The 13,977-nt window shown below is 46.4% G+C and overlaps 1 protein-coding gene and 1 pseudogene across 2 annotated transcripts; one reads left to right on the top strand and one right to left on the bottom strand.

The window, feature by feature from the left end:
• Positions 1-214: 214 nt before the first annotated feature.
• Positions 215-11,499, bottom strand: BECN1 (beclin 1). 2 transcript variants are annotated; one of them, XM_044247857.1, is made up of 13 exons: positions 11,372-11,499; positions 10,975-11,103; positions 8,319-8,386; positions 7,182-7,240; positions 6,687-6,755; positions 6,445-6,535; positions 6,202-6,338; positions 5,852-6,046; positions 4,436-4,582; positions 2,935-3,084; positions 2,358-2,418; positions 1,771-1,913; positions 215-1,025 (listed from the first exon to the last, which is right to left on the bottom strand). In XM_044247857.1, the coding sequence occupies exons 2-13, from the start codon at positions 11,099-11,101 to the stop codon at positions 857-859; spliced, it is 1,416 nt and encodes a 471-aa protein (XP_044103792.1). In that variant the 5' UTR covers positions 11,102-11,103; positions 11,372-11,499; the 3' UTR covers positions 215-856. The 2 variants fall into 2 exon arrangements, with proteins under 2 accessions (XP_044103792.1, XP_044103793.1); XM_044247858.1 differs by lacking the exon at positions 6,687-6,755.
• On the top strand, positions 8,685-9,168 carry LOC122906176 (annotated as a pseudogene).
• Positions 11,500-13,977: the final 2,478 nt, after the last annotated feature.

Genomic DNA, 13,977 nt, shown 5'->3' with positions numbered 1-13,977 from the left:
AACATCTCTGTTCTGTCACCAAGATGTACACAAATGGGGCTTCCTCTACAGCTGACTATCCCCACAAGTCTTTTTAAAAAATAACACTAATCCGTCTCTAAACATGTTTCGACAGAATTTCCACAAACTGCACATGAACTCAACACTCCCAGAATATAAAGTACTCTATCTTAGTCAACAAAAAAAAACCCAACAGTACCCCTCTGGGCAGTTATCAGACTGCAGTTAAAACTTTTATTACAAATAATTAAATCTCTGCATAATGTCTCAGACAATATCAAACACCATTTCATTTCATATTTCTAACAGAAAGCAGAGTAGGCAGTCAGCACGAGAACCGAGACAGGACAAGTGTTAAATTTCAAGCTTCTGATCATACCACCTGGTGACCAAGGCTGATGTGTCACTCTCTCACATTATCCAACTGTGCGTCTCACACATCTCGTCGACTCAGTGCAGACCGAAGTTTCTAGTTCATATTTTAAGTGCAGGAAGTTGAGAGAGATAAAGCCCAGTGAAAACACATCAATCTCAATTCAACTCCATTAACAACAATAACAACAAAAGCAAATTTAAATTAGTTTTGAGGGGAAGGGGGCAAGGGAGGGGTATGGGGTTAAGAGTCAAAACTATGACAAAGGCTGGTAGCTGTACAAGGCATGTTGTAGCTCTGGAAACTGTCACATGATATCCTAAAATAAAGTGGCTTTTGTGAATTTTTTTTTTCCTTTTTGGTATTGTAAACATGTGCTGTTTAATAGTACCCGAATTTAATTTAAAATACTTTTTTCTCTTTGCAAACAAAACAAAATTTAAAGCCTTTAAGGCAAACTTATCTTCCTCAGGAAAAAAAAAGTCACTTGTTATAAAACTGTGAGGACACCCAAGCAAGCCCCCACTTGAGATTCGTCAGCATGAACTTGAGAGCTTTTGTCCACTGTTCCTCAGAGTTAAACTGGGTTTTGATGGAATAGGAGCCGCCACTGCCTCCTGTGTCTTCAATCTTGCCTTTCTCCACATCCATCCTGCAGACGGACACAGCAGAGCTCATTAGTAACTGAGATCCGAGTTAAGTCAGTTCAGGCAAATGGGCAGGGACTGTGTCATGGGACCATTCACGTCATTTTATCTAGTAAAGAACTCTTGGCAAGGAATGGTAGTGTATTTTGGATTTGCTTGAAAGCCAAACATCAAGAAGGCTGTCACAAGAGCCTCATTGTCATTGCAGAGTACAGGGACAGGACACACACCCAAACAAATGAGAAGCCTGCAGCAGAGGGTACGTGGGGGTTACAGTACTCCTGACTGTTTTCCTAGGCATCCCTGAACTCACGGGGAGAGAAGGGAGGCAGAAGAAAAGAAATGCTTTGTTTTGGGGTGACAGAAGCAGCTCGGCCTTACTCTCTTGAACTAAGGTCTCCGTCTATCACTGGGCTCTTATAAAATTTGACCAAAGGAAGCATTCTTATTTATTTCCAAGGGCTTAAGGGGAAAAGCTTCCGGGAATTAGAGAACTGGTTTGACCTCTGTGCTAAGAAAATCCCCCCAAAGCCCCGAAGAGAATATTCTTTCTCCTCAGGGACCAAGTGGTCACATTCAGTCCTGCTCGGAATGTTGACTCCGTCTTTGCCCATCAGTGTCCTGTGACTTTGCGGCATTTTCTGCTTTCCCACCATTTACACACTATGTTTTGCTTCCATTCTTACTGTCCCTTCAATCCTGCTCAATTTGGTCCTACTCCATGTTCATTCCACATTAGGGGATACTGACCTGTAAGGAAGACAAAAACGTGTCTCGCCTTTTTCTACCTCTTCTTTGAACTGCTGCACACAGTCCAGGAAAGCCACCATGGCATGGTCAAACTTGTTGTCCCAGAAAAACCGCAACCCCCCAGAACAATATAATGGCAGCTCCTGCCCAGGAAGAGAGAGAACCAGCTAAGGGGGTGGCACGGAGACTGGCTTCCAGCGATTGTTCCCCAGCCTAGCAATCCCTCGAGTGGTGTTCTGTCCGTATTCCACTGGAAGCAGTAAACTCGGGCCAATACGAGCCACCAAGAACTGCTTCACCATCACCGGAAATGAATTAAACCCTTGATCTCACAGTGATCCCTTTCCCACCCCAGCCTATGTCTCCTCTGATCTGCCCTTAGCCCTTTTCAACAGATTGTAAGAACCTATTTTGTGTCTGCAGGCCCCAGAAGGCTAATCCTGACCTAGACAAGACCCCAAACAAGACATGGGATCATGAGGTACCTCTAAGAAAGAAACTAGGAAATGCTGTTATCAAAAGGAAACCATTCCCTCAGGAGGTACAAGGATTCTGCCTTCCAGTGAGAATGGGGCTTCCCAGAATACCTTAGATTTGTCTGTCAGAGACTCCAGATATGAATGGTTTCCATAGGGAACGAGCCGATACCTAAAATGGAGATGCACACGGAGACGGATACAGGACTCCTGCTGAAGTGATTACTGGAATGTTAGAACCCAGTGATTTTCAGGCTTCATCCTCCCAAGGACAACTTTTATTATTCCCACCCCTCTCCCTTATCTCCCCACAGACTCCGTGTTTAAAAGATGTTGTTTACTGAGCCAACTACAGTTATTATATAATTGGCTGGGGGGAGCCTTTCATTGGAACATGCAGGTTTTGTTTAGGCTGAAAAAAACAAAAGCTGAAAACAGCTTGAGGAACCACCAAGGTTCTGGAGAAGCAGGGCTGGGGACCACAGCTCTGGTCATGCAGTTCAAGGACTGCTGGCTGAGTGGAGAGAGCCCTGTCGTAAGGGGGATGATCAGAAGCAGAGTCTCCACAGACAGAAAACCCTCACTGTGTTGGGAGCAAGGGCTCCTGCCCCAGCAGAGGACTCCCAGGTTGGAGATATAGATTATATCAAGGACACGCCACACCCCAAGAGAGGGGGGCATTTCTTACCTCTGAAATTTCAGACCCATCTTATTGGCCAGGGCGTGGAGCAGCAACACCGTCTGACCCCAGGCGGCATTGATCTCATTCCATTCCACGGGAACACTGGGCAGGCGACCCAGTCGGAAGTTATTGATGGTGCCAAACTGTCCACTGTGCCTGGAGGAAGGCGGGAGGGTGGGGGGAAACACAGGGAGACCTTAACACTCAGCAATTTGAGGCTTCCGGCTCGCACCTAAACCCTCGCATAAATCTCTCACCTCATCTCCCCATTCACATACCTCAGCTCTACTGGGCATTTTATTTACTTAAGTAAGCTCTGTGCCCAACGCGGGGCTTGGACTCACGACCTCAGGATCAGGAGCCACGTGCTCTACTGACCGAGCCAGCCTGGAGCCCCTCTACTTGGCACTTTAAATGCACATCCAAACGTGAGTCGTCATCTTTCTGCTTGTGCTCAGATGCCGAAGGAGAAAGGAGTCATCATTCCTGAACGCTCGCTCTCTGTTTCCTCCCCTCAAAAAACACCAAGCCCTCTTGACTGGACTTCCTAAATCTCTCCAGTCTGTCCACTTTTTTCCAAACTCAGTGCCGCTGCTCTATCTTTTCCCACTTAGAGGCCTACTAACAAGGCTCCTTACCCCTGGCACTGCCCTCCCCACAAACAACGCCAACACTTCCCACAGCGCAGGTAAAGCGACCACTCACAAAATGCTTCAGTGGTTTCCACTGCCCTTTGGATGAAGCCCAAATCCCTTCATGAGGTCTATGAGCTCCTTGGAGAACTGGTTACTCTCCAGTTTCATATCTAGTCACTCTCCCCTTCACAATTGCCAGTCACAATAAGCTCCTTTCAGGTCTCTGGACTCACCACCCCCATGTTCCTCTGTTTCTTTGCACATGATGTTCCTACACCAAGAACAATCCCCCCTGCAGGCTTCCCCTTCATGTCTCAGCTTAAACATTAATCTCCCCTGGGGCAAACTTTCCATGGGGCCTTCCCAAATTGCACCCAGTGCCTTTATACGGCCCCGAGAGCTCCCCCCGACGCCGTCCCGGGGGTCACAGTCACCACGCCGCATCACAACAGGCTATCACACAGCCATCCCTTCCACGAGATTCTAAGCAACCAGAAGGTAAAATGCACGCTGTGTGCTATTGCCCTTTGGGTGCTTAACACGGTGCCTGCCATGTATGAGATGCCCAACAGATACTAGTTAAATGGACAAAACGTAGAATAAATACATCAATGATCCTAGGGGGAACACCTGGGCAGATGACAAGGTTTTCGTGGGACTGGGGGGCTCAGGTCTTTTCCTTTTCTTAGGGGAGTGGATGTCACCAAGCTCTAGAGTTCCAACCCCAGAGGTGCCTATCCCATCACAGCCTGATGGGGTGACGGTATACAGTCCGACATGGTGGGAGGCGGGCACCCCAGCCTGGTGGTCAGCAGCTAAGGTGCAGGCGTGCAGTGCTCCCCCGGCCCTCCTCACCCTCCAGCCCGCGTTACCAGATGTGGAAGGTTGCATTGAAGACATTGGTTTTCTTCAGCTTGTCCAGCTGCATCTGGGCGTAGCGCATCTGGTTTTCCACGCTCTTCAGCTCATCGTCCAGCTCCAGCTGTTGTCGCTTGAATTCACTGTACTCCCGCTGGTACCTGCGAGCAGCAAAGGGGCCGCTGAAGGCTGCTGGTTCAGGACTGAAATTTCTCTCTCACCACCCGGCCTAACAGTTCAGTCTGGTGGTTATGGCGAGACCTAGTTACAGCATCCTTTCCATTTGGCACAGATCCCATTCAAAGGAACATATAGGCCCTAGTTGTTCTGCCTGCGAGGGACCGAAAGGTCTCAAATTCCAGCTGCCCACATGCAAAAGGTAGAGGAAAACAGGACTTTCCTAAACCCGGGCCAAGCGCTTCTCGTATTTCTGATCCTTTATAGAAGGGAGGTGAGGGGGTTAAGAGAGCCTTTTTCCTTGAAATGACCGTAACTGAACTACCAGAACCTCACTTCTATGCACCTACCAGTCCTTTAGAGTTAGATACACCATTTCCAAGGAAACTTGCTCACTACTTTGAAAAGATTAATTTTTTCTCTGTCTATCACCTCCCCGACTTTAGTTAGTGCCGCCACTGGGTCTCCTCCCCTGGACAGAGGATTCTCTCAGGGCAGGATCACCAGTGAAATTCTGGGGCTGGGAAAGAACGAACGTAGGCCACCATGCTCATCTTTCCAGAGCAGGATGTGCGTTGGGTGGCTGACTTATGGTTCCCGACATGATGGAAATGCAACTAGAACCCTCGTTTCTCCGCTATTTAACCGACACACTGTTTTCACTTACGTGGACATGCCCCCTCATATAGAACCCTCTCAACAGACCTCAAGAAACAGGGCCTGAGGGGCGCTTGGGTGGCTCAGTTTGTTTGGCTCAGGTCATGATCTCAGGGTCCTGGGATCGAGACCAGCATCAGGCTCTCTGCTCAGCGGGGAGCATGCCTCCTCCCCTCTCTCTCTCTACCTGCCTCTCTGCCTACTTGTGATCTCTGTCTGTCAAATGAATAAATAAAAAATTTAAAAAGGGGCGCCTGGGTGGCTCAGTGGGTTAAGCCTCTGCCTTGCCCCCAGGTCATGATGTCAGGGTCCTGGGATCGAGCCCCGCATTGGGCTCCCTGCTCAGTGGGGAGCCTGCTTCCCTCTCTCTCTCTGCTTCTCTGCCTACTTGTGATCCCTGTCTGTCAAATAAATAAAATCTTTAAAAAAAAGAAAGAAAGAAACAGGGCCTGGAAACAGTATGTAGGATCTGGAGCAGACAAGCTGCCAAAAGACAGGTGACTGCAGCTTACAAAGTACACAGACACGTTCAGTTAGAAGCCACTTGTCCTGGAGCTTCGAGGCCAGGAAGACGGAGGAAGAGGGTGACCACTCACTGAGCTTCCTCCTGGTCCAGTCTCTCAGCCTCAGCCTGGACCTTCTCGAGATTTTCCGCCACCATCTTGCGGTTCTTTTCCACCTCTTCCAGCTCCTGGATCAGCCTCTCCTCCTCCAATGCCAGCTCCTTTAGCTCCATTTGTAGCTGTTCACTGTCGTCCTCGTTCATCTGCTCTAAGATCTCCAGACAGCGCCTGCCGAGCACACAGGCAGAATATACTCACTGCAGGGAGCCCGTTTTGCTGTTTACCTGAGCACAGCTCCCGGGTCAGAGCCAGGCCGTCTCAGCATAGGGACAGCTCTCACATCCAGACCTCAGGTTCCCGGCGCCAGCTCTAGAGGAACTCACTTATAGTTCTGACACTCATTTTCGGTGACGTTGAGCTGAGTGTCAAGCTGGTCTAAGAGAGTATCTGTGCATTCCTCACACAGCGGGTGGTCCACATCGGTCTGGCCTGACATGATGTCAAAAAGGTCCCCAGTGACCTGGAAGGGTGGGGTGGGGGAGAGTCAGGGTAGGGCCTGGCGCCCGCGACCTGTCGGGCCACCCGCTCTAGGAGCCAGGCCTGCTGCTGCGACGCTGCCCACTTGCCTTCAGTCTTCGGCTGAGGTTCTCCATGGTGCCGCCGTCAGATGCCTCCCCGATCAGAGTGAAGCTGTTGGCACTTTCGGTAGACATCATCCTGCAGACAGCCCCCCGCCCACGGGCCACATGAGGGAGCAGAGAGGCCTCCTCCACCGACTGCTGTTGTCAGTGGCAGGGACTCTCAAGCACCGGCTGAGGGGTCTCAAGGCGCATACGCACTCCTAGCCCGACTGACCTCCCAAGGGTACCTCTCTCCCAAGGGAAGGCCATGCTGGTCTTCCACAGGGGCACTCAGCTCGAAGGTTGGCCTGGATGGACTAAGGAGGGGAGAGGGGGCATCAAAAACTGACATGTGGGTGTGTGTCTATAGCAGAAAAGGAAGGAGAATCAGGAAAGACCATTTTTAAATCTTATACCCCTCGCCAGCAGCCTTCACATGCATCAACGACTACGAACCTGAACGTCTAACAACACCTGCTACTCTAAAGCTTTTCAAGAGCCCATCTCTTTTATCGTCATTCACTCCCTCAGACTTTCCATTGTCCCTTCCCACTGTGTGAATGGCTACAGGGAAAACCAATATTGGAAAGGGCTGGGCAGGTATAAGAGAATACATCTTTTCTGGAAGAGCCAAAAGGTTAGGTGATTTATCTCCACCACCTGGCTCCAGGTCTCAATTCTGGGTTCCATTAAAATTCTACTGGCCTCTGGCAAGAAACAGGGGGCTGGGGAGTGGTAGGCACCTGGCTGGGGGGATGAATCTGCGAGAGACACCATCCTGGCGAGTTTCAAGAAATGGCTCCTGGGAAGGAAATAAGAGGGCATTAGAACTCTGGCAGCTTGGAGGTGGGAGTCCCAAACAGCCTCAGAACTATCTGATTTTACCCTTGATTGATAACTGCCAGACTTGATAAACCAGACACTTAAGAAATAGGTATTACCTAGCCCATCCTCAGATATGTGCACTAAGAGAGGACCCTGGTATAGACACACCCCAAGTCCCATGTGACTTTTTATGGGAAACATCTCCCAACTATGTTATACTCCATTGTAGTTAAGTTTACATTTTCTCAACACTTCCCAGTTAGGGGTAGGGGAAGAATGCCCTGAAACACCACACAAGAAAAAAGCCGTATCAGACTGCAATGAAGTTTGCCATGGCATACAGCAAAGTAGATAATTTATATGCTTTTGATACTTTGATATAATTTATGTGTGATCAAATACTTAGACATCTACCTTTGACAAAGAAAATTATCACTGATGTTATCACAGTTTAAAAATGACATGTTTGGGGTGCTGGGGGGCTCAGTAGTTAAGTGTCTGCCTTCAGCTCAGGTCATGATCTTGGGGTCCCGGGATAGGGTCCCAAGTTGGACTCCCTGCTCAGCGGGAAGTCTGCTTCTCCCTTTCCCTCTGCATTCCCCAACCCCTGCTCATGTGCACGCAGTCTCTCAAATAAAATCTTTAAATAAATAAAAATGACATGTTCTCTAATACTGATGATCCTTTCTAGCTAGACTAGTCATATTCTAGTCCAAACTAAGCTACTTTTGAGAATGGAGAGGAGTGGACATTAATAATTAGCTAGGACAACAGATATAAACCAGGCATGCCTTGGGATGACCTGTGTGTCCAGGTCATTTCCCACCTATAATGGCTGGTAATTCTGCTTCAAATAAAAAGCCTCTCCCCAAATTTTAAAATTATGCCTCATTTGTCATCATGTGACCTCAGAAGCACTTCTGGACCTCCCCCATGACCCACAGAGGCCTGATCATGTAGAGTATCTCTTGTTAACCAAAAATCCCAAAAGTCTGGGGGCTCCTGAAGCACCAAGTACCCTGCAGAAACCCAGTTTGCATTCCAGTGTTTCATACCTCTCCTGGGTTAGCCTCTTCCTCTTGGGTCTCTCCTGGTTTCACCTGGGCAGTGGCAAGTAATGGAGCTAAGGACAAGGAAAATATCAGAAATTAGAAAGAGTCTTAACAAAGCTGGAGTGTGTATGAAAGTATGGGAAAACAAGAAAAAAAAAGCCTGATCACCACTGCCACCTCCACCTTTTCCTTTAAGTACCATCTGCACATAGATAAACCTTTTGTCTTCCTCCCCTTACCCCCATTAAATCGGATTAAGGAATTTTCTTTTTAGATTAAGGAATTAAAAAAAATTTTTCCCACTGTAATATCACGATTGTGTTTTGAAAAAGACATTTTAGCAGAAGCGCCATCTTCCAGTAATTCGCTAAAATGACCAACACAAAGGGAAAGAGGAGAGGTACCCGCTGTATGTTCTTTAGGTCTTTTAGAAAACATGGGAGTTGTTCCTTTGGCGACATACATGCGAATTTACAAGAAAGGTGATACAGTGGACACCAAGGGAATGGGCGCTGTTCAAAAAGGACCGCCCTGCAAACGTTACCATGGCACAACTGGAAGAGTCTACAATGCTACTCAGCATGCTGTTGGTGTTGTTGTGAACAAACAAGGACAAGATTCTTGCCAAGAGAATTAATGTACGTGTTGAGCATATTAAACACTCAAGAGCCAAGATAGCTTCCTGAAGCCTGTGGCGGAAAATGATCAGAAAAAGAAGGAAGTCAAAGACAAAGGTACTTGGTTCAACTGAAGCGTCAGCCTGCCCCACCCAGGGAAGCCCACGTGGCGAGAACCAACGGAAAGGAGCCCGCGCTGCTGGAACCCATTCCCTATGAATTCATGGCATGAAAAATTGAAGCAAAATAAAAGACGTCAAGGCTGTAAAAATGTTTCTCTTGAGCAGAAGTATAGTGTCCTTTCCCCTCCACAAGTATTTAAAGCAAACTTTTTGTCCTAAAAAATAAAAATAAAAAACAAAAAGACATCTTATCTTTCAAAAATACTCACCAAAACATTTACAGTATCTTTATGTTTGGGATTTCCTCCAACATAATTAGGGGTGAGAGGGGAATAGATGGGGGTATAGATGAAACAGGATTTAAATATGCATTAAATACTGTCGAGGCTAGGTGATGGGTATATGAGGTTCCTTTTATACTCTGAAGTTTTCCATAACAAAAATTAACATTTCCTCTCCTCCAGAATAACTTGGAAGGAACACGAGAGAACTTTCTGGGAGATGAAACCATTCTACATCCCAATGATCTGAGTTACACGAGTGTATCCATTTTGTCAAAAATGCACAGTTAAGATTTGTACATTTAAAGGCATGACATTTTTGAAGATATAGAGAACACAAGAATGGCGAATGTGGCTTATCGTTGAAGCAGGGTAATGGATATGAGGGAGTTCACTATGCTATTCCCTTGACCAAATCACTGAAATTTTCGGTAGTGAAAGGTTAAAAATATATTAAAGAGGGGCGGCTGGGTGGCTCCGTGGGTTAAAGCCTCTGCCTTCCACTCAGGTCATGATCCCAGGGTCCTGGGATGGAGCCCCGCATCTGGGTCTCTGCTCTGCAGGGAGCCTGCTTCCCTTCCTCTCTCTCTGCCTACTTGTGACCTCTGTCTGTCAAATAAATAAAGTCTTTAAATATATATATATATATATATATATATATATGTTAATTCCACTCAAAAAGAGAAATTAGAGGGCGCCTGGGTGGCTCAGTGGGTTAAAGCCTCTGCCTTCACCTCAGGTCATGATTCCAGGGTCCTGGGATGGAGTCCCATGTCAGGCTCTCTGCTCAGCAGGGGGCCTGCTTCTCTCTCTCTCTGCTTGCCTCTCTGCCTACTTGTGATCTCTGTCTGTCAAATAAATAAATAAATCTTTTAAAAAAGAGAGAGAGAAATTGGTAGCAATGATAACAGCTAACACTTGAGTACTATTTGCCCAGTATATCCCTAAGTACTTATGGTTTTCGTCATACCCAATCCTTACAATTACTCTGAGGTCATTTTACATTTTACAGATAAAGAAACCAAGAAACCAGGGCTTAAAAAGTAAAAGTAACTTGCAAAAAGCCATCCAGCTAGCAAATGACACTTATGATTTAAATCCAAACAGGCTGACTCTGGACCCAAGAGCTTATTTAAACTACCTATTCAGTCTTTTCTTTGTTTTGTATCTAACTTCATCCCACTTCTTGGACTTTAAGAAACTGTTCCTCCATTTACCTAATGTTGGCCACCGGATAAGTCACTTAACCTCTCTGAGCCTCAATTCCTCAACTATAAAATGATGACTGTACTCCTCCATTGGGGTTGTTGCAGGGATATAATGCATGGAAGGCACTTGCTATACGGTAAGCCCTCAACAAAAATTGTTTATTATTATATATACATATTCCTTTACTCTGAAACAGTAAGAGCAGAAAACTAAGGATCCTTCCTTAAAATAGGAAGCTCTCAGAAGCACACACTGTCAGAACTCCTTCATGTTCCCGACTAGAAAACGGGGAGGCAGAGAGATGAAATGACCTTCCTAAGTTCACAGCAAGTTTGTGGTAGATTACAAAGACAGCCACCTTAAGACCTACATCTCCAAGCTGCCCTTTTCCCACGATCTTGACCACCCTCTCTCCAAGGGTCTCCCTGACCTGTGAGCTCCTGGATGGTGACACGATCCAGGATCTTGAAGCTCGTGTCCAGTTTCAGGGGCTGGCTGCAACGCTGGCACACGAAGCTCACTTGCATGGTGCTGCTGGAAGTTTTAGACCCCTCCATCCCTGCGGCGGTAGAGAGGCGATGTTAGGTTGAATCAGCGCCCTTGAACTCTAGGTCCGGGGCTACCACCAGCTTTGGTGGTATAGTGAAGGGGGGAAATCCTCGCCCACGCCATTCCCTGTAGGAGCGGTCGGATATCAGGCGGACCCGTTTCCGGGAAAGCCCTGGCAAAGCCAGTTTACCAGCCCAGAGTCTGGGAGCGGCTTCGACAGGGGCCGTCAGGGTTCCCAGGCTCAATTTTAAAGCCCCGGTTCAGCCCCCGAGCGTCACCTCGGGACCCGGAGCCCGCAACCCTGGTCCGGTCTACCGCGGGGGCACCGTGGCGTCAGGTCTCCCCGGGAGGGACGCCTCCAGAGCTGCCATAGCACAGCCTTCTGATACTTCCCTATCGGCCAGCGGAGGACTTCCGCCCGGACCGGACGTGACGTCATGACCGCCTTGCTGTGGCTTGGGTGGTCGGTCGGGCCGTACTTGTTTACGGGCCCCGCCGCGCCGCCTAGAGGCTGATCTGGGAAGCGCGGCAGGCGTTGGCGGGTGGGCAATAGTAGTGAGGAAGAGGCAAGGATGAGTTGGGAAAGAAAGAGGAGCCTCACCCAATCTGTAACTCTGTGTCTTTTCTTTAGATTTGTTACTTCTGAGCAGAACCACTTTAATTCTTCTTGAAGTATCAGTTTTAAAACTTTCTCCTTGGGGGAGCTGGGCTCTCTTTCAAATGCCCCTGAAAAAGTGGTAGACACACTTGGGAGGGGAAGGTGAGGAGGTAAATTTTATCATGTTCTATTTTATATTTTAAAATTTTAGCTATTTATGGGGCACCTGGGTGGCTCAGTGGGTTAAGCCGCTGCCTTCGGCTCAGGTCATGATCTCAGGGTCCTGGGATCGAGCCCCGCATCGGGCTCTCTGCTCAGCAGGGAGCCTGCTTCCTCCTCTCTCTGCCTGCCTCTCTGCCTACTTGTGATTTCTCTCTGTCAAATAAATAAATAAAATCTTTAAAAAAAAATTTTAGCTATTTATTAGGGAAAATAAAGCGTTTCAGATATCAAATATCCAGTTATTGAAATTATAAAACTAAAACATTTTATCTTGGTGCAGGAATAGACCACAATCAATGGAACATAATATAGTTCAAGAATAGACCAAGTTTACAGGGGTTTTAGTATATTGTAAAAGCTGGTATTTCAAATCAGTGGGGAAATGAGCTACTTAATAAGTGATGACTGGATCCAAACAGTCATGTAGAGAGCAGAGAGCTGAATCTCTACCTCCCTGTTTATGCCGAAAGAAGCTCCAAATTGGTGACAAATTTAAGAATCAAAAACACAATAGTTAAAGGTACTAGATGAAAGCATTAGTGAATATTTTTTATAATCTTGGAGTGGAGAAGATCTAAGTATGATGAAAATCAAAAGCAAAGAGGAAAATATGGAGTTCTACTCCTTAGAAATTAAAGCTTTCTGAACTGTCAATGAAACTGTAAAAAAAATTTACAGAAGAAAAATGTAGAAAATAGTTGTGGCTCATAAGACAGGTGAGTTTCCTCAATATACAGAGATCTATTTGATCAAAATACAGAACTTTTTCAAAAAAACCACCAAAGACCAGTAATGAAATGGGCAAAATATATGAAAAAGTGAGCTCGCAGAACAACAAATGGTTGATAAAGAAACAGATGTTTCATTTCATTTGTAATTAAGTCAATGGAAGTTAAATGGGGCAGCATTGTTGATTTATGAGATTGGTAAAGGCTAAACCAGTTGATAACATCCAATGCTGATGAACATTCATGAAACTCTAAAATAACATCAGCTGGGAATGTAAATTAGTATAATCTTTTCGGAGGTCAGTTTGGAAACATCTATCAAATTCTTTTTTTTAAAATAATTTTATTTTATTTATTTGACAGACCAAGATCACAAGTAGGCAGAGAGTCAGGCAAAGAAAGAGAGAGAGAGAGGGAGGAGTAAGCAGGCCCCCCCTCGAGCAGAGAGCCTGATGTGGGGGCTCGATCCCAGGAGACCCTGGGATCATGACCTGAGCCGAAGGCAGAGGCTTAACCCACTGAGCCACCCAGGCGCCCCAAAACATCTATCAATTTCTTAAATGTTCATATTCTTTGACTCATAAAATATCTTTCTAGGAATTTACCAAATAGATATACAAGTGCACAAATATATACGTCCAAGAATGTTCACTGCTCAATGTCCTTCAGCCATAGAGGATTGTTTAAATAAACTGTGGTATTATTCATTCAGCAGAGTACTATGTAGCCATGAAAAAGAATAAAGTAAAATTGCTTTTTTTTATTCATTTTTTTGACAGACAGAGATCACAAGTAGGCAGAGAGGCAGGCAGAGACAGAGGAGGGAAGCAGGCTCCCCACTGAGCAGACAGCCCGATGCGGGGCTCGATCCCAGGACCCTGGGACCATGACCTGAGCCGAAGGCAGAGGCTTTAACCCACTGAGCCACTCAGACACCCCTAAAATTGCTTTTTATTTGGTAAATTTGGCCACTTTGATAATAGAAGAAGGGCAAAGGTGGCTCTAGGGAGATTAGCTAAGAGGTTTCTCCATGAATTGAGCCAAGAGGTGTCAATCGAAATAAAAATTATAGGCAGTATACATGGTATGATTTTATTTGTATAAAAAATAACATGACATATGATATGACCTGTGTTACATGGACAATGGGACAGAGACTTTTTCTTCTACTTAAGGCAAGTTTGTACTGCTGGATTTTTTTTTTTAAAAGATTTTATTTATTTATTTGAGAGAGAGACAGTGAGAGAGAGCGCGAGCAAGGAGAAGGTCAGAGAGCGAAGCCGACTCCCCATGGAGCTGGGAGCCTGATGCGGGACTCGATCCCGGGACTCCAGGA

Source organism: Neovison vison, chromosome 5 (assembly GCF_020171115.1).
Source record: "Neovison vison isolate M4711 chromosome 5, ASM_NN_V1, whole genome shotgun sequence".
NCBI lineage: Eukaryota > Metazoa > Chordata > Mammalia > Carnivora > Mustelidae > Neogale > Neogale vison.
This window is presented reverse-complemented; position numbering and strand designations above follow the sequence as displayed.